The 23909-nt window shown below is 35.9% G+C and overlaps 2 protein-coding genes across 2 annotated transcripts in view; both read right to left on the bottom strand.

Moving 5' to 3' along the window:
• Positions 1-23909, bottom strand: part of LOC138310834 (cell division cycle protein 27 homolog) — a 41989-nt gene that overhangs the window by 13662 nt on the left and 4418 nt on the right. The window contains exons 5-14 of the mRNA XM_069252159.1: positions 22324-22421; positions 21184-21359; positions 20566-20703; positions 19973-20001; positions 17151-17193; positions 11895-11901; positions 11409-11581; positions 10916-11068; positions 10647-10727; positions 10470-10481 (exon numbers count right to left, since the gene is read on the bottom strand). Coding sequence (XP_069108260.1) covers positions 10470-10481; positions 10647-10727; positions 10916-11068; positions 11409-11581; positions 11895-11901; positions 17151-17193; positions 19973-20001; positions 20566-20703; positions 21184-21359; positions 22324-22421 — 910 coding nt within the window. The remainder of the gene's footprint in view (positions 1-10469; positions 10482-10646; positions 10728-10915; positions 11069-11408; positions 11582-11894; positions 11902-17150; positions 17194-19972; positions 20002-20565; positions 20704-21183; positions 21360-22323; positions 22422-23909) is intronic.
• The window catches only part of LOC138311102 (PCNA-associated factor-like), a 30506-nt gene continuing 27470 nt past the window's right edge, over positions 20874-23909 (bottom strand). The window contains exon 5 of the transcript XR_011206523.1: positions 20874-20885. The gene's annotated coding sequence lies outside the window, so the exon portion shown is untranslated. The remainder of the gene's footprint in view (positions 20886-23909) is intronic.

The following is a 23909-nucleotide window of genomic DNA, read 5'->3' on the forward strand; positions in this document are numbered from 1 at the left end:
TGTATGTACTGACAGGCAGTAATGTTACAGTGTGTCAGTGTAGGAATGTACTGACAGGCAGTAATGTTACAGTGTGTCAGTGTAGGAATGTACTGACAGGCAGTAATGTTACAGTGTGTCAGTAGTAGGAAATGTACTGACAGGCAGTTAATGTACAGTTGATGTACTAGTGTAGGAATGTACTTGACAGGCAGTTAATGTTACAGTGTGTCAGTAGAAGGAATGTACTGACAGTACCAGCAATGTTACATGTGTGTTCAGTGTAGAAATGTACTGACAGGTAGTAATATTACAGAGTGTCGCTGTAGGAATGTACTGACAGGCAGTAAATGTTGACAGTGTAGGTCAGTGTAGAATTACTGACAGGCAGTAATGTTACAGTGTGTCAGTGTAGGTAATGTAACTCGACTATAGCAGTAAATGTTTACAGATGTGTCAAGTGTAGGAAAGTACTGACAGGCAAGTAATGTGTACATGTGTGTCAGTTTAGGAATGTACTGACATCAGTAAATGTTACAGTGTGTCAGTGTAAGGAATGTACACAGGATAGTAATAGTGTGTCTTGAAATGTACCGACAGGCAGTAATGTTACAGTGTGTCAGGCAGTAATGATACAGTGTGTCGGTAGTATGTACCGACAGGCATAATGTAACACGTGTGTCGGTTAGTGAAAGAACCGACAGGCAGTAATGTTTACAGTGTGTCGGTGTAAGAAATAACTGACAAGGCAGTAATGGTTTACAGTGTGTCGGAGTAGTGTAGGCAGAATGTACTGTAGCATTACTGACAGCATGTAATGTTACAGTGTGAGCAGTGTAGGTATGTACTAGACATGCAGTAATGTAACAGTGTGTCAGTGTAGAAATTACTTGAAAGACAGTAATGTTAACGTGTGTCAGTTGTTAGATATGTACTGACAGGTTCAGTAATGTTACAGTGTGTCAGTGTAGGAATGTACTGACAGGCAGTAATGTTACAGTTGTGTCGGTGTAGGTAATGTACTGAACAGGCAGTAAATTTATTACAGTGGTGTCAGTGTAGGAATGTACTGACAGGCAGTAAAGTTACAAGTTTGTCAGTGTAGGAATGTACATAATGACAGGCAGTAATGTTTACAGTGTGTCGGGTGTAAGGAATGTAACTGCACAGGCCAGTAATGTTTACAGTGTGTCCAGTGTAGGCAATGTACTTACAGACCAGTAATGTACAGTGTGTCAGTGTATGGGAATGTACTGACAGGCAGTAATGTTACAGTGTGTCAGTGTAGGAATGTACAGTGTGACAGTGTAGTAATGTACTGACATGCAGATAATGTTAGCAGATTGTCAGTGTAGGAATCGTACTGACAGGCAGTAATGTTTACGAGTGTTTCAGTGTAGGAATGTACTGACAGACAGTAAGTGTTACAGTGTGTCAGTGAAGGAATGTATACTGACAGGCAGTATTGTTACAGTGTGTTCAGTGTAGAATGTACTGACAGGCAGTAATGTTACAGTGTGTGCAGTGGAGGAATGTACTGACAGGCAGTAATGTTTACAGTGGTGTCATTGTAGGAATGTACTACATTATGACAGATGTTTCAGTAATGTTGACAGACAGTTAACAGTGTCAGTGTAGGAATGATACTGACAAGTCAGTAATGTTACAGTACAGTGTCGAATGTACTCAGTGTAGTGTCAATATTACTGACAGGCAGTAATGTTACATGTTACAGTGTCAGTGTAGGAATGTACTGACAGGACAGTAAATGTTACAGTGTGTCAGTGTAGGAAATGTACTGACAGCAGTACAGTTACAGTGTGTCAATGTTAGGAATGTACTGACAGGCAGTAATGTCAGTGTGTCGGTGTGTGTACTGACAGGCAGTGATGTTCCATGTGTAGGTAATGTAGACATTAAATGTACAGGCAGTATTGTTACAGTGTGTCAGTGTAGGAATGTACTGACAGGCAGTAATGTTTACAGTGTGTCAGTGTAGGAATGTACTGACAGGCATAATGTTAAGTAATGTTACAGTTGTGTCAGTGGTAGGTGTAGGAATGTTACACTGACAGGACAGTAATGTTACAGTGTGTCAGTCGGTACTGTAGGAATGTACAGTGTAGGAAGTACTTACAGGCAGTAAGGTTACAGTGTGTCGAGTAATGAATGTACTTGACAATGCAGTAATGTTTAACATGTGTCGAGTGTAGGAATGTACGAGAGACAGTATTAATGTTATCAGTGTGTCATGTAGGAATGTACAGTAATGACAGTGTGTTCAGTAATGTACTACAGTGTGTCAGTGTAGGGAAATGTGACACAGTAATGGGACAGGCAGGGTAATGTTACAGTGTGTCAGTGTAGGAATGTACTGACAGGCAGTAATGTTACAGTGTGTCAGTGTAGGAATGTACTGACAGGCAGTAATGTTACAGTGTGTCAGTGTAGGAATGTACTGACAGGCAGTAATGTTACAGTGTGTCAGTGTAGGAATGTACTGACAGGCATTATAATGTCAGTGAAGAAAGTTACAGGTAGTTAAATGTCAGGTGTAGTGGAAGGAATTACTGACAAGGCAGTAATGTTACAGTAAATGTCAATGTAGGAATGTATCATGACAGCAGTAATGTTACAGTGTGTCAGTGTAGGAATGTAACTGACAAGACAGTAATGTTACAGTGTGTCAGTGTAGGAATGTACTGACAGGCAGTAATGTTACAGTGTGTCGGTGTAGGAATGTACTGACAGGTAGTAATGTTACAGTGTGTCAGTGTGTAAGGAATGAACTGACAGGTAGTAATGTTACAGTGTGTCAGTGTTAGGAATGTACCAGGAGCAGGAGTAATGATTTACACGTATGACGGTGTAAAATGTACCGACACAGTGTATTTCAGTTTGTGTAGGAATGTACTGACAGGCAGTAATGTTACAAGTGAGTCCAGTGTAGGGAATGTACTGTACAGGCAGTAAAGTTACAGTGTGTCGGTGTAAAGGAAAAGTACTGACAGGCAGTAATGTATACAGTGTTGTCAGTGTAAAGTAAATGTACTCGAGACAGGTCAGTAATGTTTACAGTGTGTCGATTGTGTTAGGAATGTACTGACTGACAGTAATGTTACTGTGTGTCAGTGTAGGTAATGTACTGACAGGCAGTAATGTTTACAGTGATTCAGTGTAAACTTGACAAGCAGTTGACTTGACAGGAATGTTACTTGTAATGTTTATCAGGTGTAGGAAATGTACTGACAGACAGTAATGTTACAGTGTGTCAGTGTAGGAAAAAAAAAAATGTACTGACAGGGAATGTTACAGTGTGTCCTTGTAGGAATGTACTGTCATGCAGTATATGTTGACCAGACAGTAATGGAGTTACAGTGACGAGGTGTTGAATGTTCACTGACTGGTATTGCAGTTTCAGTGTGGCATGTACAACACGTAATGACATGGCAGTGATTGTGACTGACAGGCAGTAATGTGTACAGTGTGTCAGAGTCTGTGAACACATGTTTACAGTGTGTCATGACCATGGCAGTAAAGATTACAGTGTATGGTCAGTGTAGGAATGTACTTGGCAGTAAATGTTACAGTGGTTCAGTGTAGGAATTTATTGCCAAGGGGCCATAGTTACATCGTTGTAGGGTCAACCTGGTTAAGTGTAATAAATGTACGTGAACAGGCAGTAATGTTACAGTGTGTGTGACCTGTGTAAGAATGAAATAGTAACAGTTACAAGTGTAGGGAAGTTGACATAGTAATGAGTCAGTGTGTAATATAGAATGTATACTGACTTTACAGTAATGCTACAGTGTCTGTCCAGTGTAGGAATGTACTGACAGGCAAAGTAAAGTTTACAGTTGTGTCATTGTAGGAATGATTACTTGACATGCAGTTAATGTTAACAGATGTGTCGGTGAAGTGAATATACTAACCATGGCGTTATAGTGACAGGGATGTACACGAATTGCGATTTCTAAAACATGACCATGGGCCTTGTGGTCGAGCTCCTCAGTACACACAAAGACTCATAGTAACACTAGTAGTCAACGTTGTAAGTGAAGCATAGGTCACTGTAATTATAAAATAGGGTCAACCTGTAAGTATAAAATAGTAACACTAGGGTCAACCTGTAAGATATAAATTGTAAACACTAGGGTCAACCTGTAAGTATAAATAGTAACACTAGGGTCAACCTGTAAGTATAAATAGTAACACTAGGGTCAACCTGTAAGTAAATGTAATAGTAACACAAGTGGTCAACCAGTAAGTAAGTAACACTAAAGTAACATAGTGGTCAACCTGTAAGTATAAATAGTAAACACAAGGGTCATCAAACTAAGTAAAATAGTTAACACTAGTCAAAGTAAAATTAGTAACACAAGGGTCAACCTGTAAGTATAAATTGTAACACAATGAGGTCAACCTGTATGTATAAATAGTAACACAGGGTCAACCTGTAAGTCATACAATAGTAACACTAGGGATCAACAGTAAGTATAAATAGTAACACTAGGATCAACCTGTACGTATAAATAGTAAAACTAGGGTCAACCTGTAAGTATAAATAGTAACCACTAGGGTCAAACTGTATGTAAAAAAGTTTAACACAAGGGTCAACAGCTGTAAGTATAAATAGTAAACACTAGGAATCAACATGTATGTATAAATAGTAACACTAGGGTCAACCTGTAAGTATAAATAGTAACACTAGGAACATGTTAAGTATAAATAGTAACACTAGGGTCAAACTGTATGTATTAAATTAGTAACACTAGGATCAACATGTAAAGTATAAATAGTAACACTAGGGTCAACCTGTAAGTATAAATAGTAAACGAATCAACAATAAGTATAACGAACACTATAAATCAACATGTATGTAAGTATAAATAGTAACACTAGTATCAACCTGTAAGTATAAATAGTAACACTAGGGTCAACCTGTAAGTATAAATAGTAACACTAGTCAAAATGTATGTATTAATAGTAACACTAGGATCAACCTGTAAGTACAAAATAGTAACACTAGGGATCAACCTGTAAGTATAAATAGTAACACAAGGGGTAGAACACAAAGTCAACCTGTAAGTAAAAATAGTAACACTAGGGGGTCAACCTGTAAGTATAAATAGTAACACTAGGGTCAACCGTGTAAAGTATAAATAATAACACTAGGGTCAACCTGTAAGTAATATAAATAGTAACACAAAGGTCAACCTGTAAGTGGTACTTAAATAGTAACACTAGGGTCAACCTGTAAGTATAAATAGTAACACTAGGGTCAACCTGTAAGTATAAATAGTAACACAAGGGTCAAACTGTAAAGTATAAATAGTAACACTAGGATCAACATGTAAGTATAAATAGTAACACTAGGGTCAACCTGTAAGTATAAATAGTAACGGTCAACCTGTAAGTATAAATAGTAAAATAGTAACAAAGGTCAACTAATGTAAGTATAAATAGTAACACTAGGGTCAACCTGTAAGTATAAATAGTGTAACACTAAGGGTCAACCTGTAAGTATAAATAAAAACACTAGGGTCAACCTGAATACATATCAACATTATTTACACCAGTCTCATCCAGCTGTTCGTATGGTCTAAGGTCATGCCTCAAAAGATGCTTTTGTGCTCCCAAAACCTCGTACAGAACTAATGAAAAAGTCATTTTAGCTACTCTGGAGTGATTAACTGAATTTATTACCCAGGCAAATTAAAGAATGCGCGCCACTTGCAAATTTTAAATACCGAATTAAAAATGCATTTATTGCAAATGTATATTGAAATTTGTTTAATTGTTGTAAACAACGCAATCGAGATCCTGTTTGAATAGTATGTGGTGATGAATCTATTTTTACTTTGATTCATTTAACTTGATTTGTAGTCGTAGTTGATATACATATAAATGTAAATGTTTTCGTATGTTATTTTTTTATTAATTACCTTAGTTTAGTTTGATTTACTTCTATATATACATATATAATTTGTCATATTATTGTCTGTTGTATTGCATGCTTTTGTGTCGACCCCATGGGAGATGAGCCATTGGCTCAATGGGTCATCGACGTTTAAACCTATTATTATTATTATTTTATAAGTGTACTATATGTATAATTCATTTTTCACAAAAAAATACGGGCAGCCACTTGAAACATCATGATATACACGTGCATATCAAAAGGTATCCAATACTTTTAAATGACATACGTTTCAAATTGCTAGTAAACGTTTCTGTCATAATTTGCGTGCCCTGTGTTTTGACTGAGGTGACCAAGATTGCATTTTACGGTCTCGGAATAGCATTTAGATACTGCTTGTTTTACACATTTTCATAGAAATTTAACTGTCGAAAACAGATATATCTAGATTTAATATCCCATGAAAAGTTACATAATATAAGACCACGATTCGAGAGCACCGTGGGTAGCGATAGGTCAAGGACGTCTCCTTGCAGGCGGTGTATGGGATTTGCAAATTATTTAGTCTAGATGAAATAAATAATTATTCTAATTACTGGTTTATGTAAATAATGAATGTACTTGCAATATTTCCAACGTTGGACATTTTTTTTTATTTTACTACAATTAATATCGATGCTGCTATCGTTTGTGCGATGAAATGAGGTGAGGAGGTTTTGTCGAGTCATCTCGGTTTTCAGTGTCGACATCAAGATAAAAATTGTATTGTAAGAGAGTGACCGTGTATTCTGTTTATCCTGCAACTTTTTCATTATACATACAGAAGATGGTATTCAAAACGAAAGCAAATTGCCTGTTATTTGCATTCACTATGAGTGTGTAATCCTTTTTACTACCGTGGGAAATATGTAAGCGACGTCATTTCGGTGATTGTGACATCACTGTTTGGCGGGACTGACTGCCGTTTCATTCACTCTCTACTAAAAGTGACGTCATTGGAATGTTCGGGATCAAGTCATCAAATTTAGAAATTGAATCAAACGAAAGAAATTAAACATTTATTTACTGACATCGTAATATTGTCCTATTGCAGCTATTACAGGAAATTCTTATTATCCGGTATCGAGTTCTGTGCCCGACTAATATCGATATTAGAGCCGAAAATGCATTGTTTCTTGATATTGTTCCGCTTCTTTTGTTGACTTTATATTCGTAAAATGAACTTAACCCCGCGAAGGGCGTCAGAACGTTTGTTTTCAACGGGAATAAACAGCATAGTGATAAAGACCTTCCAAGTATGGCAAAAGTGAATATTTGCATCAGGGAAATAGGGACACAAAAAGTCGAATTTATCCAAAAGTAAGTTAGTAACACTACATGAATTTTGCTGGAACATTTAAAAATCGTTCTGATTTCAGAACAATTAGAATTATGAAGATACCTCTTACAGTATTTTTATTATTATTATTATATATAATGTAAGTTAACAAGCTAACCGATATTTACATAATATATAATTCATTTTTCACAATTTTCAGTCATGTGGACATGACGTACATAGGAATTATTTTACATGATGAATAATTTGCGTGCCCCTGTGCTTGGGCTGAGGTGACCAATATTACATTTCACGGTCCCGGAATAGCAGTTGAGATGGGGTTGTTTTTATCTTGTACATACGTTCCATCCACATATTCATAATTCTAAATATAACTGTCGAAGACAGATATATCTGGATCAAATTATCGATGAAAAGTTACATAATACATATGTTTAAGACCACGATCGAGTGTATTGTGGGTAGCGATAGGCCTAGGACGTCTCCTTGCAGGCGGTATATGGAATTTTCAAATTATTATTTGCCTAGATGAAAGTTTTAATGTCCAGGAGACAGGAGTCATCTCGTCTTTCTGTGTCAACACACAAATAAAACTAACAGGCCTATTCAAGGACACGTCCTTGGCCTAGCTACTGTAAGATACTGACCGTGTATATCCGATGTAAATCCTCAGATATATTATTATTTATTCTGTAGTAATAGAGCTACATGTACGTATACATGTAGCCCTCGCCAGAGTTTGTGAATAGTTTGAATAGGCATGTTTGCATGATATATTAAAAAAAAATTGCCGCCGGTGGTGAGAATCGAAAGATCAGAAGATCTGCACGTTAACACTAAGCCAGATTTCTGCTTTTTTATATACCGTGATTTTTTTTATAAGAAGCAGATTACATTGTTATTTTTTTTGATGGTGTATGATTGAGTATTTTCTAATAGAAAAAATAAAAATTTGTAAATGTAATGTGCATGTAGCTGTTGTTTCAGCATGAAGAAAAGTGAAAAAAAGAGATAATAACACATTGATCACAAATCACAAAGTTTTTTGTTGTTCTTTAATATACCTGGTATACGATCGCGATAATCTTTGTTATTTTATTGATTTTTTTTTCTGATATGCTCGAACGTCGTTGAAGACACCCCCTGAGAGGAATGAGTCAGATTTCACCGAGACGAAGCACACGCTCGTGTTACGTTGATACGGAGAAAACGATAGTTTTTATTTTATACCATGGAATATCAAAGTTATATTATGCATTGAGAAATTGTACAATACAATCTTTTTAAGATTATATCTTTCTACTGCGTATGCATCGTAAAATTCTACTACGTTGCATGAAAAATCACGATAACTGCAGTAATGTTATACAATGCACAGTCGATGTCGGGAACAGATCCGATTTGATGCATTCAACTCAAATATAAAAAAATGAATGCTATAGCCGAAACCTTTTGGACTCATAGATAGTCTTAAGTCTTCAAAGATCTCTTTTTTAATGAATAAGAAAAAATAAACACGAAAAAATCACGATAGCTGCTCGCAACCCAGTGGTACCGCGCGCGCGGTTTCATCGGTTGTCGACGGCGAAAGACCAAAATAGATTTTTTACACACAATGTCAAACATATTCAATTCAACTCATTATGTGTCAGAAGCATGTTAATGATGTTTTTTGTGCAATATTTCATGAAATTCATCTACTAAACGAAGCCTTGTATCCACAAACGCTGTAAGATTTACATTGTAGCCTACGTAGACCTACTGTTTCTTTTTGTCAAAGTGACGTTTAAATAATGAAATGTTCCAAGATAAAGTAACACTATTATTTTAAACTATGTTAAGCTGTATATGAGTGCAAATTGCCACCATAATACCGCAAATGAGTGCTTATTCAATCCTTCAAAACGTCAGCTTGCAAGGTCGAACCACCCGGGCTCATAGAGGACTAAAAAGTGACGTCATTGGAATGTTCGAGATCAAATCGTCAAATTTAGAAATGGTAATCAGAATAAAGAAATTAATCATTTATTTACTCACATCGCAATATTTTCATATCGCAACTGTTACAGGAAATTCTTTTTACCTGGTATCGAGTTCTATGCCTGATTAATTTCGATATTTAGTGCTGAAAATATCTGGTTTATTGATATTATTCCGCTACTTTTGTTGAGTTTGAATTCGCAAATTCGAAGGGCGTCAGAACGCTTGTTTTCAACCATAATCAACACCGTAGTGATAAGACCTTCGAAGTGAATTTTTGCATCGACATAAAAAGTTGATTTTCTCAAAAAGTAAGAAAAATAAAATACATTAATTTTGCTGGAACACTAAAAAAATCATTCTGATTTCGGAACAGTTGGAATCATGAAGATACCTCTAACAGTATTTTTATTATTATTAGTATATATTATGTAAGTAATTAACCTGTAAGTATAAATAGTAACACTAGGGTCAACCTGTAAGTATAAATAGTAACACTAGGGTCAACCTGTAAGTATAAATAATAACACTAGGGTCAAGCTGTAAATATAAATAGTAACGAATCAACATGTAAGTATAAATAGTAACACTAGGGTCAAGCTGTAAGTATAAATAGTAACACTAGGGTCAAACTGTATGTATTAATAGTAACACTAGGGTCAACCTGTATGTATAAATAGTAACAATAGGGTCAACCTGTAAGTATAAATAGTAACACAAGGGTCAACCTGTAATAATAAATAGTAACACTAGGGTCAACCTGTAAGTATAAATAGTAACACTAGGGTCAACCTGTAAGTATAAAGTGTAACACAAGGGTCAAGCTGTAAGTATAAATAGTAACGAATCAACATGTAAGTATAAATAGTAACACTAGGGTCAACCTGTAAGTATAGATAGTAACGGTCAACCTGTAAGTATAAATAGTAACACTAGGGTCAACCTGTAAGTATAAATAGTAATGCAAGGGTCAACCTGTAAGTATAAATAGTAACACTAGGGTCAACCTGTAAGTATAAATAGTAACACTAGGGTCAACCTGTATGTATAAATAGTAACACTAGGGTCAACCTGTAAGTATAAATAGTAACACTAGGGTCAACCTGTAAGTATAAATAGTAACACTAGGGTCAACCTGTAAGTATAAATAGTAACACTAGGGTCAACCTGTAAGTATAAAGTGTAACACAAGGGTCAAGCTGTAAGTATAAATAGTAACACTAGGGTCAAACTGTATGTATTAATAGTAACACTAGGGTCAACCTGTATGTATAAATAATAACACTAGGGTCAACCTTTAAATATAAATAGGAACACTAGGATCAACCTGGAAATATAAATAGTAACACCTAGTTCAATCTCGAAATAAAAGCATCAAAAACTAGAATCAATGAGTTAACAGCTTGGCAATAAGAATTAGACACATACCTGTATCGCCCGCTGGAAGAATTTGATTGCAGTGTCGTGTTCCCGCTGAAGACTGAAGCAATTCCCCATAGCACACCACGTCTGTAGTAAGATATGGACTAAAGCTTAACACAATGTCTTTAGTATGTGTAATAAAAGATTAACATGTTGTCTGTAGAAATATCTGTAGTAAAATGTCAGTCATAACAGAGAAATAATGGTAAGACAGAAATGGTCACATGGAATCGTGACAGGAAGGAACTGACCAGATAACATGTGTAACACTTTACCTGTGGAGCTGATTTATCCATGTCAGAGAGTTCCTGAGCAAGGGTAGATAACTCCACCTCTTTCTGTAAATGCCATAAGGTAGTACTGTGTATTTCAAGACCGTCTAGATGGTGAGGCTCTAGCGACCGCACCTCAGAGAAGACACGCTCCGCCTGAAATAATGGGAAGAAAATTATGTTTCTGATGTTTTGTAAATACCTATAAGGGGACGCCTTTATCATGTGTGGATTGGTATTTCAAAACTTTTCTTTTATGGTGTTAGGGTGTGTATAGGCATGTTGTTCAATTCCCGTAGTTTTTAACATCTGACAATAAAATATTCTAAAATGTATTGAAATCTTTTCTTTGTCGTACTGACAGTTTCCTTTCTATTAAATTATCTTTAAATCACTTTCTCTAAAACATATGAAGTTTAGAAAGCTTTTCTTTTTTTTTTCAAAAAGGAAAACTCCTCAATATATTCTTCATTCTCCATGTCATGTGTAATGTTACCTTTTGATACTGGGCGAGCTCGAAGTAGGCACGTCCGACCTTACACAGTACATAACCGGTGTTGTAGTGGTGTAAAGGTAAGTCCTGGAAACGCTCGACCGCTTTACGACAGTCGTACTGACTTAAGGCCTGGTATGCACGCCCCATACTCTGTAGTAGGTTCAACATCCCACCTAAAACACAAAAGTACACAATAATCTATCAACATCCCACCTAAAACACAAAAGTACACAATAATCTATCAACATCCCACCAAAAACACAAAAGTATACAATAATCTATCAACATCCCACCAAAAACACAAAAGTATACAATAATCTATCAACATCCCACCTAAAACACAAAAGTATACAATAATCTATCAACATCCCACCTAAAACACAAAAGTACACAATAATCTATCAACATCCCACCTAAAACACAAAAGTACACAATAATCTATCAACATCCCACCTAAAACACAAAAGTACACAATAATCTATCAACATCCCACCTAAAACACAAAAGTACACAATAATCTATCAACATCCCACCTAAAACACAAAAGTACACAATAATCTATCAACATCCCACCTAAAACACAAAAGTACACAATAATCTATCAACATCCCACCTAAAACACAAAAGTACACAATAATCTATCAACATCCCACCAAAAACACAAAAGTACACAATAATCTATCAACATCCCACCTAAAACACAAAAGTACACAATAATCTATCAACATCCCACCTAAAACACAAAAGTACACAATAATCTATCAACATCCCACCTAAAACACAAAAGTACACAATAATCTATCAACATCCCACCTAAAACACAAAAGTACACAATAATCTATCAACATCCCACCTAAAACACAAAAGTACACAATAATCTATCAACATCCCACCAAAAACACAAAAGTACACAATAATCTATCACAACATCCCACCTAAAACACAAAAGTACACAATAATCTATCAACATCCCACCTAAAACACAAAAGTACACAATAATCTATCAACATCCCACCTAAAACACAAAAGTACACAATAATCTATCAACATCCCACCTAATACACAAAAGTACACAATAGTCTATCAACATCCCACCTAAAACACAAAAGTACACAATAATCTATCAACATCCCACCTAAAACACAAAAGTACACAATAATCTATCAACATCCCACCAAAAACACAAAAGTATACAATAATCTATCAACATCCCACCTAATACACAAAAGTACACAATAATCTATCAACATCCCACCTAAACACACAAAAGTACACAATAATCTATCAACATCCCACCTAAAACACAAAAGTACACACAATAATCTATCAACATCCCACCTAAAACACAAAAGTACACAATAATCTATCAACATCCCACCTAAAACACAAAAGTATACAATAATCTATCAACATCCCACCTAAAACACAAAAGTACACAATAATCTATCACATCCCACCTAAAACACAAAGTATACAATAATCTATCAACATCCCACCTAAAACACAAAAGTATACAATAATCTATCAACATCCCACCTAAAACACAAAAGTACACAATAATCTATCAACATCCCACCTAAAACACAAAAGTACACAATAATCTATCAACATCCCACCTAAAAACACAAAAGTACACAATAATCTATCAACATCCCACCTAAAACACAAAAGTACACAATAATCTATCAACATCCCACCTAAAACACAAAAGTACACAATAATCTATCAACATCCCACCTAAAACACAAAAGTACACAATAATCTATCAACATCCCACCTAAAACACAAAAGTACACAATAATAATCTATCAACATCCCACCTAAAAACACAAAAGTATACAATAATCTATCAACATCCCACCTAAAACACAAAAGTACACAATAATCTATCAACATCCCACCTAAAACACAAAAGTACACAATAATCTATCAACATCCCACCTAAAACACAAAAGTACACAATAATCTATCAACATCCCACCTAAAACACAAAAGTACACAATAATCTATCAACATCCCACCTAAAACACAAAAGTACACAATAATCTATCAACATCCCACCTAAAACACAAAAGTACACAATAATCTATCAACATCCCACCTAAAACACAAAAGTACACAATAATCTATCAACATCCCACCTAAAACACAAAAGTACACAATAATCTATCAACATCCCACCTAAAACACAAAAGTACACAAATAATCTATCAACATCCCACCTAAAACACAAAAGTACACAATAATCTATCAACATCCCACCTAAAAACACAAAAGTACACAATAATCTATCAACATCCCACCTAAAACACAAAAGTACACAATAATCTATCAACATCCCACCTAAAACACACAAAAGTACACAATAATCTATCAACATCCCACCTAAAACACAAAAGTACACAATAATCTATCAACATCCCACCTAAAACACAAAAGTACACAATAATCTATCAACATCCCACCTAAAACACAAAAGTACACAATAATCTATCAACATCCCACCTAAAACTACAAAAGTACACAATAATCTATCAACATCCCACCTAAAACACAAAAGTACACAATAATCTATCAACATCCCACCTAAAACACAAAAGTACACAATAATCTATCTATTTTACACTGAAAGTGAGTGGACTGTTTTGAGATATCATCTTATTTTAAAGTGAAGTGAGGGTACTGTCTTGATATCCTCTTATTTTACAGTAATGATAGTGAGGGAGCTGGCTTTAGGATTAGACAATGTTTGTCCCTCATGAATATCCAACTGTTATAAACTTCCTAATAGGCGTTAATTAAAGCCACCCCAGGAAGCATGTCATATTACTACAGAAGAGGCATCTTCAGGTCCATTACCTAAACCAGAGGCCAGCAGTCCTCACATATAGAGAGGCCAACAACAAGACCAAGATACAGTCCTGCGTATTGTAATTTTGTGGTACATCGAAAGAAACTAATTATCACTCATCAACTGTAAACACACAATACACATGAGCCCTTCAGACTTTGTATTGACAATAGTCCTAGGGCTGGTATATAATGCAAATGAGGGGGGGGGGGAAAAAAACTTCAATTTTTGGAAATTTAATTCCTGGATCTATTGGGGAAAAAGTACAATGACTTTGCCTAGTGAGCAAACCATGGCCCAAAAGTCATGCTGGATACAAAGTCCCTAAACAGCGGTGGATGTAAAACTAGTGATTAGGCGACGAATGGCACATCTGATAGACCTGATGTCAAGTACATTTATAACTACAATACAATCTGGTCCACGTAAAGAAGGCAGTGGGCTTTATTACAAAACGGAGAGAGAGTGATTGAATTATCAAAGCTGTCCTACCTAGACTGGGTGCGTTTTCGTACTGCCCGGAGGATTTATTTCTGTATCCTGATTAAAATAAAACATGTCAGTATTGACTTTAAACAATATCTAAATTACTATAAATAATAGTCTTATTAGCACAATGATCTATTTCACTAATGGCACAATATATTTTCTTACTAATCAACAATATTAGATTACCTATCAAACAATATTTCAATATTAACTATCAACAATATAGATTACTAATCAACAATTTCTACATTAATACTATCAACAAAATAGACTTACTACTCAACAATATAATATAAAACATACACCTTTGCATTTAACATTTTGAATTTACATTCAACCCTCCCACAGAAATAAAAAAGTAACAAGTGTTACATGGTTTTAGTGATACTTAGAACCTTCCATCCTTTTCCTTCATGTTTGTCAATTTTCTTATCAAACAGTCCCGAGACTGTCTTGAGCGGACCCCCTGCAGTGTAGCCGACTCCCTGTCTGATGTGACCTTACTTGAGGGACCTCCCCAACGATTATTTTGCTATATTAATTGGTCTTGTTTTCAGAGACTCCCCGTGTCTTTTACGTGACAAGCGAGCCATGTATTTTTAACAACCCAAACATTCATAAAAAGTCTGTCTTGAGCGACTTTTCTCATATCGGCCCTTGAGGCCCTAATAATTATGATAGATACGAAGAGGTGTGTGAACATCGAAACTAAATATCAACTGCTGAGACTACGATATAGAGTACATTACTGTGTAACCAGTTTTTGACAGATCATGAAAAGAATCGTTTTTTTCCACACAGATTTTTGACCTTAAACTATTATAAATGCTAGATATCATTTCAGATATCCTCTCAATACAAACCATATGGAGTTAAACATTGACAATTAATAAACGGAACACACATTAAATAAGATCGGGCATGTTTATATTTTGCCTACCGTCAGCTGAACCGTTATCACAACCTATGTCTTGGTCGAGGATTAGGCTGATGGGTTGACTCTCTTCTTGTTATTGTACATGTCCTTAACTGACCCAATCCAAAATTTGTGTTCTATGATAAGAGTAGAACAGTCAAAATAACCTGCCCATCCCCAAAGGTCAGTAACCCAATATTTTCTTCTATAACACCAACAAAGTCCTTTTAAAAACAAATGCACACGACTTGGGCTACATGTAATGGCCCTCCATTTAGGGAGCAGTAGGTAGCAGTAGATTTGTAAAATACAGCATAAAAATAAAGACCAGTTGTTTTAAAAATGGTACCTCAACTTAACAGTAAGTAAATGTGGTGTTACTTTTAATTTTTACACAACATCTGCAAATTGTTTTGCAAAAGGTTAGGGTTTTCTGAACTAAGTGTGATTTGTTGTAATTTTTATTTCCAACTCAAGCCTGAAAGAACCAAAGACACACAAATATATTTTTTTTAATTGCAAAAAATAGTTGGGAGATTTTTTAACCGCAAGAAATGCACCCCCTCCAGATAGATTTTTTTTCTTGAATAAAGTTTCTTTAAAACCAAGCATCAATGTATGTCTGCTTGTAATTTATAACCCTAGATCTAAATGAGATTTTAATAAAAAAAACAAGACGATCCCAGAGGTATCCTTGGCGCCCACACAAAGATGATCTATGTCTGACAAATGAAAGAGGGATCCTTTTCTCTGCTTTTCAAACTTACAATCTTTTTCTCTTTTACAGTGAAGTGAGGCACTGCTTGATATCTCTTATTTTACAGTGAAGTGAGGCACAGCTTGAGATATCTCTTATTTTACACTGAAGTGAGGGACTGTTTGAGATATCTCTTATTTTACAGTGAAGTGAGGGACTGCTTGATATCTCTTATTTTACAGTGAAGTGAGGGACTGCTTTAGATAGACATGTTTGTCCTCTGAATATCCAACTTTATAAACTTACTATAGCTTTATTATAGCCACCCCTGGAACATGTCATAGTACAACTGAAGGCATTTCAGGACCTGACCAACCAGAGGCCTGCAGACCTCACATAGAGTGAGCCAACATCAAACCATGATACAGTCTGCTGTTATTTTGTAGGTACATCAAAGAAACGAATTATCTCTCTCAACTGTTATCACACATAGAGCCTTCAGCTTTGTATGACATAGTCCTAGGCTGGATATAATGCATATGAGGGACTTCAATTTTGGGAAATTTAGTCGGACATTGGGGAAAAAGTACAGACTTTGCCTAGGGTCAAACCATGGCCCAAATCATGCTGGAAAAAGCCCTAACAGCGGTGGATGTAACTAGTGATTATCGACGATGCACATCTGTAGACCTGATGTCAAGACATTTATAACTACAATACAATCTGGCCACGTAAAGAAGGCAGTCTTTATACAAACGGAGAGAGTGTTGATTATCAAAGCTGTCCTACCTTGACTGTGCGTTTTCGTACTGCCGGAGGATTATTCTGTATCCTGTTAAATAAAACATGTCTGTATTACTTTAAACAATATCTAAATTACTATAAATAATATCTGTATTACACAATATCTATTTCACTATGCACAATATTTTTCTTACTATCAACAATATAGATTACTATCAACAATTTCTATATTACTATCAACAATATAGATTACTATCAACAATTTCTACATTAATACTATCAACAATATAGATTACTATCAACAATATATATAAAACATACACCTTTGCATTTAACATTTTGAATTTACATCAACCTCCACAGAAATTAAAAGTAACAAGTGTTACATGTTTTGATACTTAGAACATTCCATCCTTTCCTTCATGTTGTCAATTTTCTATCTACAGTCGAGACTGTCTGAGCGACCCCCTGCATGTAGCGACTCCCTGTCTGATGTGACCTTACTTGAGACCCCCCAACGTATTTTGCTATATAATGGGTCTGTTTTCAGTGACTCCCTGTCTTACGTGACAAGCGACCATGTTTTTACAACCCAAACATCATAAAAAGTCTGTCTTGAGCGACTTTTCATTCGCCTGAGGCCATAATTATGATAGATAAAGAGGTGTGAACATCGAACTAAACATCGACTGTTGACTACGATAAGAGTACATTACTGTGTAACCAGTTTTGACAGATCATGAAAGATCGTTTTTTTCCACAAAATTTTGCCTTAAACTATTAAAAAGGCTAGATATCATTCAGATATCTCTCAATACTAACCAATGGTTAACATTGACAATTAATAACGGAACACATTAAATAAATCGGCATGTTTTATTTTGCCTACCGTCAGCTGACCGTATCATCCTATGGCTTGGCGTGGATTAGGCGTGGGTGACTCTCTTCTTGTTTTGTACATGGCATTTACGACCAAACATAATTTTGTTCTTTGATATGAGTAAACAGTCATTATAACTGCCATCCCATAGTCAGAAACCCTATATTTTCTTCATAACACCAAAAAGTCTTTTAAAAACAAATGCACACGACTTGGGCTTCTGTAATGGCCGCCATTTGGTAGCAGTGTACAGTAGATTTGTAAAATTCAGCAAAATAAAGACCAGGTTTTAAAATGGTACCTCTACTGTACAGTAGTAATGGGTTTTTTTAATTTACACAACATCTGCAATTGTTTTGCAATGGTTGTTTTCTGACAAGTGTGATTTTTGTATTTTTTTTTCAAGCCTGAAAAACCATGACACACAAATATTTTTTTTTAATTGCAAAAAAAATGAGATTTTTAACCCAAAAATGCACCCCCTCCAGATAGATTTTTTTTTCTTGAATAAAGTTTAAAACCAAGCATCAATGTATGTCTGCTTGTAATTTATAACTAGATCTAAATGATTTTTAATTAAAAAAAAAAACCTTTAAAAAAAAAAAAAAAATATTATTATTTTTTTATTTATCTTTTAAACAAGAGGCCCAGAGGGCCTGTATCGCTCACCTGGTTTGTAATGCCAAGTAATGTTCTGAATACAGGTTCATTGTTTCTTTTCTGAAGGAATTTTAATATTAACCTCTAAAACCCCTATTGGGCCCCACCCCTCCCGCCCCCAGGGGGTCAGAGCCAAAATTTATACAAGGTCTGTTCCCCTTCCCCCAAGGATGTTTGTGGCCAAATTTGGTCACAATCCAAGCAAAACTCTAGGACAAGAAGTGATTTATAGGATTTACCTCTATTTCCCCTATTGGGCCCCATCCGTCCTGCCCTCGGGGGGCCAGAGTCAAAATTTATACAAGTTCTGTTCCCCTTCCCCCAAGGATGTTTGTGGCCAAATTTGGTTACAATCCATGCAGAACTCTATGACTAGTAGCGATTTAAAGGATTTACCTCTATTTCCCCTATTGGGCCCCGCCCCTCCTGCCCCCGGGGGGTCAGAGCCAAAATTTATACAAGTTCTGTTCCCCTTCCCCAAAGGATGTTTGTGGCCAAATTTGGTTACATTCCATTCAGAACTCTATGACTAGTAGCGATTTAAAGGATTTACCTCTATTTCCCCTATTGGGCCCCGCCCCTCCTGCCCCTGGGGGATCAGAGCCAAAATTTATACAAGTTCTGTTCCCCTTCCCCCAAGGATGTTTGTGGCCAAATTTGGTTACAATCCATGCAGAACTCTATGACTAGTAGCGATTTAAAGGATTTACCTCTATTTCCCCTATTGGGCCCCGCCCCTCCTGCCCCCGGGGGGTCAGAGCCAAAATTTATACAAGTTCTGTTCCCCTTCCCCAAAGGATGTTTGTGGCCAAATTTGGTTACATTCCATTCAGAACTCTATGACTAGTAGCGGTTTAAAGGATTTACCTCTATTTCCCCTATTGGGCCCCGCCCCTCCTGCCCCCGGGGGATCAGAGCCAAAATTTATACAAGTTCTGTTCCCCTTCCCCCAAGGATGTTTGTGGCCAAATTTGGTTACAATCCATTCAGAACTCTATGACTAGTAGCGATTTAAAGGAAATGTTGACGGACGGACGGACGGACGGACGGACGGACGGACGGACGGACGCCGCGCCATGACATAAGCTCACCGGCCCTTCGGGCCAGGTGAGCTAAAAAATCAGGTAATTGATATATTTATAATGAAGAATAAATTAACAGACAATTAAAGACAGATTTTTGTACAGTGATGTTGCGGATGAACTTGGACTGCCTTAAGTGACTCCCTGTCTTATGTGACTTTTTTGTGATGGTCCCTTGGAAAGTCACATAAGACAGTCTCTACTGTATGTCAATAAAGAAAATATTTCACACGTTTTGAACTTACCCTGCCTGTTGACTTCTTCGTGTAACAGGCTGAAATCAAACAAGAACTACAGTCAGACATCATTAATTCAAAGTTGGCTATATCGCAGCAACAACACTTAAAGTTATTTAAGTTATTTGTGGAATGAAATGTTGTGATGGAATAAGTCAAATAACAAAATAAACAGGATGTTACAAGAGTTTGAGTTAAGGACTGGATGTTCAATTTAGTAGAGTAACTGTATAGAATTTATACTCTGTGTATGTAACACTTCCTCAGAACAGTATTCATACTTCTCTTTACCACCACCTTCGTATATTATTCAGTTCAGACAAATGTGTTATGTACTTGATGTAGGACAGTGACATGTTCCAACCATGATGGAAGCCATGTTACAACCTTATTCCGACTTTGCATATTACAGAGTTAGGTCCCTTGCGGGTAGGTATCGATTGTTACGTCATTATTTTGTGAGCGCAATTCACGTTGTTTTCACCGAAATGTATGACGTTACGCTCGCAAACATGTGACGTCACAATTGATACCTACCCGCAAGGGTAGATAAGTCTGTAATATGCAAATACAGAATATGTTTCTTGGAGTATATATTATACCTTTTTACTGGGCGCCCGGCCGTCCAGTGTATTACTATCAGTAAGGGCTGGTGAGGGAGTTACAAACGTAAGCTGAGACGGTGAATCCTGGTTTGCAAAACTGGGTGTAAATGGTGTCCCTTGTCCCTGGAACGGAGTCTACAAAACAATGTCATACATTATACAATATATACGTACCCCAGTAATCCAAATCCTAAATCCTCAAACGTTTTCTTCTCTTTTAACCTTTACTTACAAATTTTAGTTAAACCTGTGGTGACTGAATTAAGAAGTTAAAGATAACAAAATCTGTAACTTATAGATAGAGATGTCTCAGTAATATAAATCAATGTAAATCATCCATGTTTTTATAAAGAATTGGAAAACTTTCTCAGTAAACTGGAAACGGAAAGTGATAACAAGATCAAGTATTGTGCAAGACTTATTCAGAATCCCAAATATCACAAATCTGTAATATATGTATACAACGATATTGTTAGGAAACAACATTTGGACTGAAAGTCGAACAAACGGACAGATGGAGCGAAATACTAGTCACCTGTGGTTTCACCGACAGGTAACTAACGAGCATTTCATTCTGTACAGTACCAGCTCAGTTAAAGCCCTAATATGACTTACCTGACTCTTAGATTCACACAATGTATGTTGCTGGAGAGATTCTGGAGTTTTCAGAAATTCCATCATGTCCATACGTGGCCAGTTTGGACTACACATGTGCTTGACCATTGGAGGTACAGGTGTGATCTGGGAGTGAGGCGGGGCCTTAAACACCTGACATGGTTCTGTCTTATCACCTGTTAGATAGGAAATCTCTCATTATCTATTCGGAAACTTGAAATAAAATCATGTTGAGAACAGATTTGATTTAATATCAAATGTTCCAAAACCTGGAAAAATTATTTTAAACAATTTTCTTTCGCAGCTACTAAACTTTGTGATTTCCATTTTAAAATAAGTTTTTGAAGATTTATTTTTGCAATTTTCTAGTTGAATGAAATTACCTTTTAATATTAGTGTGGTTGTTATTAATTTGCAGAAGAAAAATGTTTGCAAAATTACAATAATTGTAGCATATTAAATTAAAACACAAAATGAAATTAAAAATTCTGATGTCTGTCTTTATGAGGTAAATCAAACATTTTCACTGTGAATAAGGTATTTCTGTTCACATTCAAAGTTATGATTACATAACATACAAATACATGTTACAAAATGTAATGTTAATAGAATTGTGTGTATTTATTATAAATCATTATAAAGATTTACATCATGTTAAGGGGTCCAGGCACTCTGGTTTCCTCCCACTCAAAGACCCCTCACCACTTTCATTTGGGCCATTGAAATTGATTTGTATGGTAAGTTATATAACTTGTTTCCCAATCAATGTAAAATGAATAAAATTTATAATATTCTTATATTTCAAACATGATTTACAGTAATACATGTTGTGCAAATATTTCAGCTGAATTATTTAAAGTCTTACAAAGCTTTAGACTCATTAACCAAAAGCTTTCATCTAAAATGTTTATTATTCTAAATTTAAATTCACTCAAAAACCATGGCCTTGATTACATACAAATGTTTACCTCATTCACACACAAACTTTTACCTAATTCACACAAACTTTTACTTCATTCACACAAACTCTTACCTAATTCACACAAACTTTTACCTAATTCACACAAACTCTTACCTCATTCACACACAAACTTTTACCTAATTCACACAAACTTTTACCTCATTCACACAAACTTTTACCTAATTCACAAAGCTGCTCAAACGAGGACCACAGAAGTGGGTTCAGCTTGAGACTTTTCTTGTAACACTCAATGGCTCTCTGTTGCCGCTCGGTTTTGCTGCAATGAAAAGGTTTAGATAGTAAAAGAAAAGCTGGAATTTAGGAGAGAGAGAAACAAGTTAAGTATGTGGCAGTCCAGTACCTATGTATACCTGACGTCAATTAACACTAGCTCCGAAGTACTTCAAACAAAGAGGTACAAGGCTATATCAGACAGAATCAGTTACCGTATTTTTGCGCGTATAGTGCGCACCCGCGTATAGTGCGCAGGTACGTTTTTGAGTTTTATTTTTGAAAAAAAAAATTCACAAAAAATCGAATTTTTACATCTTCATTCAAAACGTTTTGCATAGACTCCAAACACTCGTCTAGGACAAAATCAAACTCTTCCTATTGTTTATCAGTGCCTAAAACAACCTTCTGTTCATTAAAATTAACTGGCGAGGAGTTTGACACGATGATTGACACTTTGTTTATACAGCACTAGCGACAGGCCTAGTTAGCTTGTAAATTGCCGGTGACACTATAATGAGGTATCAACAACGATGTTTTTACAATCAATTAATTAATCATACCTTGTGTAATTCCAAATGGTATCAATCAAGTCTATTGTGTATCTGATGGGCATTTAGTTTTAATTATGTCCAAGATATTAGCTGGAAAGCCGATCGAGCTAGGCTAGTCAACCACAGCTGGCCGCCATATTTGAGTACTGACTGCACACTTCCGTATTCTCAATTATTTTAATTAGTATTGAAATAAAGATGAGATTTTACAGAACCATTTCAAAGGATGGTAATAAGAGTTATTTGACAGCCATACCGTCATTTATAGTGCCGATTGGTCAGTTTTAATGTAAGAAGGTTTTAGTTTTAGTATTTAATTTGCTGACTCTGCATGTGGCTATTACACTCACTTCCGTAAACATTTGCAAGTTTAAAAGTTTTCACATGCTGGAGAAACATATTTATAAGGTAATCAGTTTAATGTGACTAATCAATTACACACTTATACATCGTTTCAAGCTCCAGACTGCATTCATTTAGCCATTGAGATTTGGAGATACCTTACTGAAGATTCACGATCGATCGTAACATGTGTCCCATGTGTCCGGTCCTGAACACATGTGCTCCCAAAACGGACTTTCAAGAAATTAAAGATATAAATTTGAAGTGAGCTTTTCATTCTATATTGAATATATGAATTGAATATTGACTTAAAGATCCAAGTATTTAATCATAACTCTCAACATGTACAAAATTTAGCTTTGACCTGCCGGTCGGTCATGATGACCAAAGGCCTGTGCTTGCGTATAGTGCGCATCCCAACTTTTCACTTGATAATTTATGAAAAAAAGTGCGCATTATACGCGCAAAAATACGGTAACTTTTTACAACTCAGACATTGTCCCCCGTCCTCCCCAAGATAGTTCTAGTAATGTTTATAAACCACATCTGCAGTTCAAATATGGTGTCATAATGAGACATAGGTATCAAAATAAAATAAGAGTGAACAGTGCCCTGATGGACCAGTAAAATATAACTAT

The sequence above is a fragment of the Argopecten irradians genome, chromosome 16, assembly GCF_041381155.1.
Source record: "Argopecten irradians isolate NY chromosome 16, Ai_NY, whole genome shotgun sequence".
In the NCBI taxonomy this organism is placed as follows: Eukaryota; Metazoa; Mollusca; class Bivalvia; order Pectinida; family Pectinidae; genus Argopecten; species Argopecten irradians.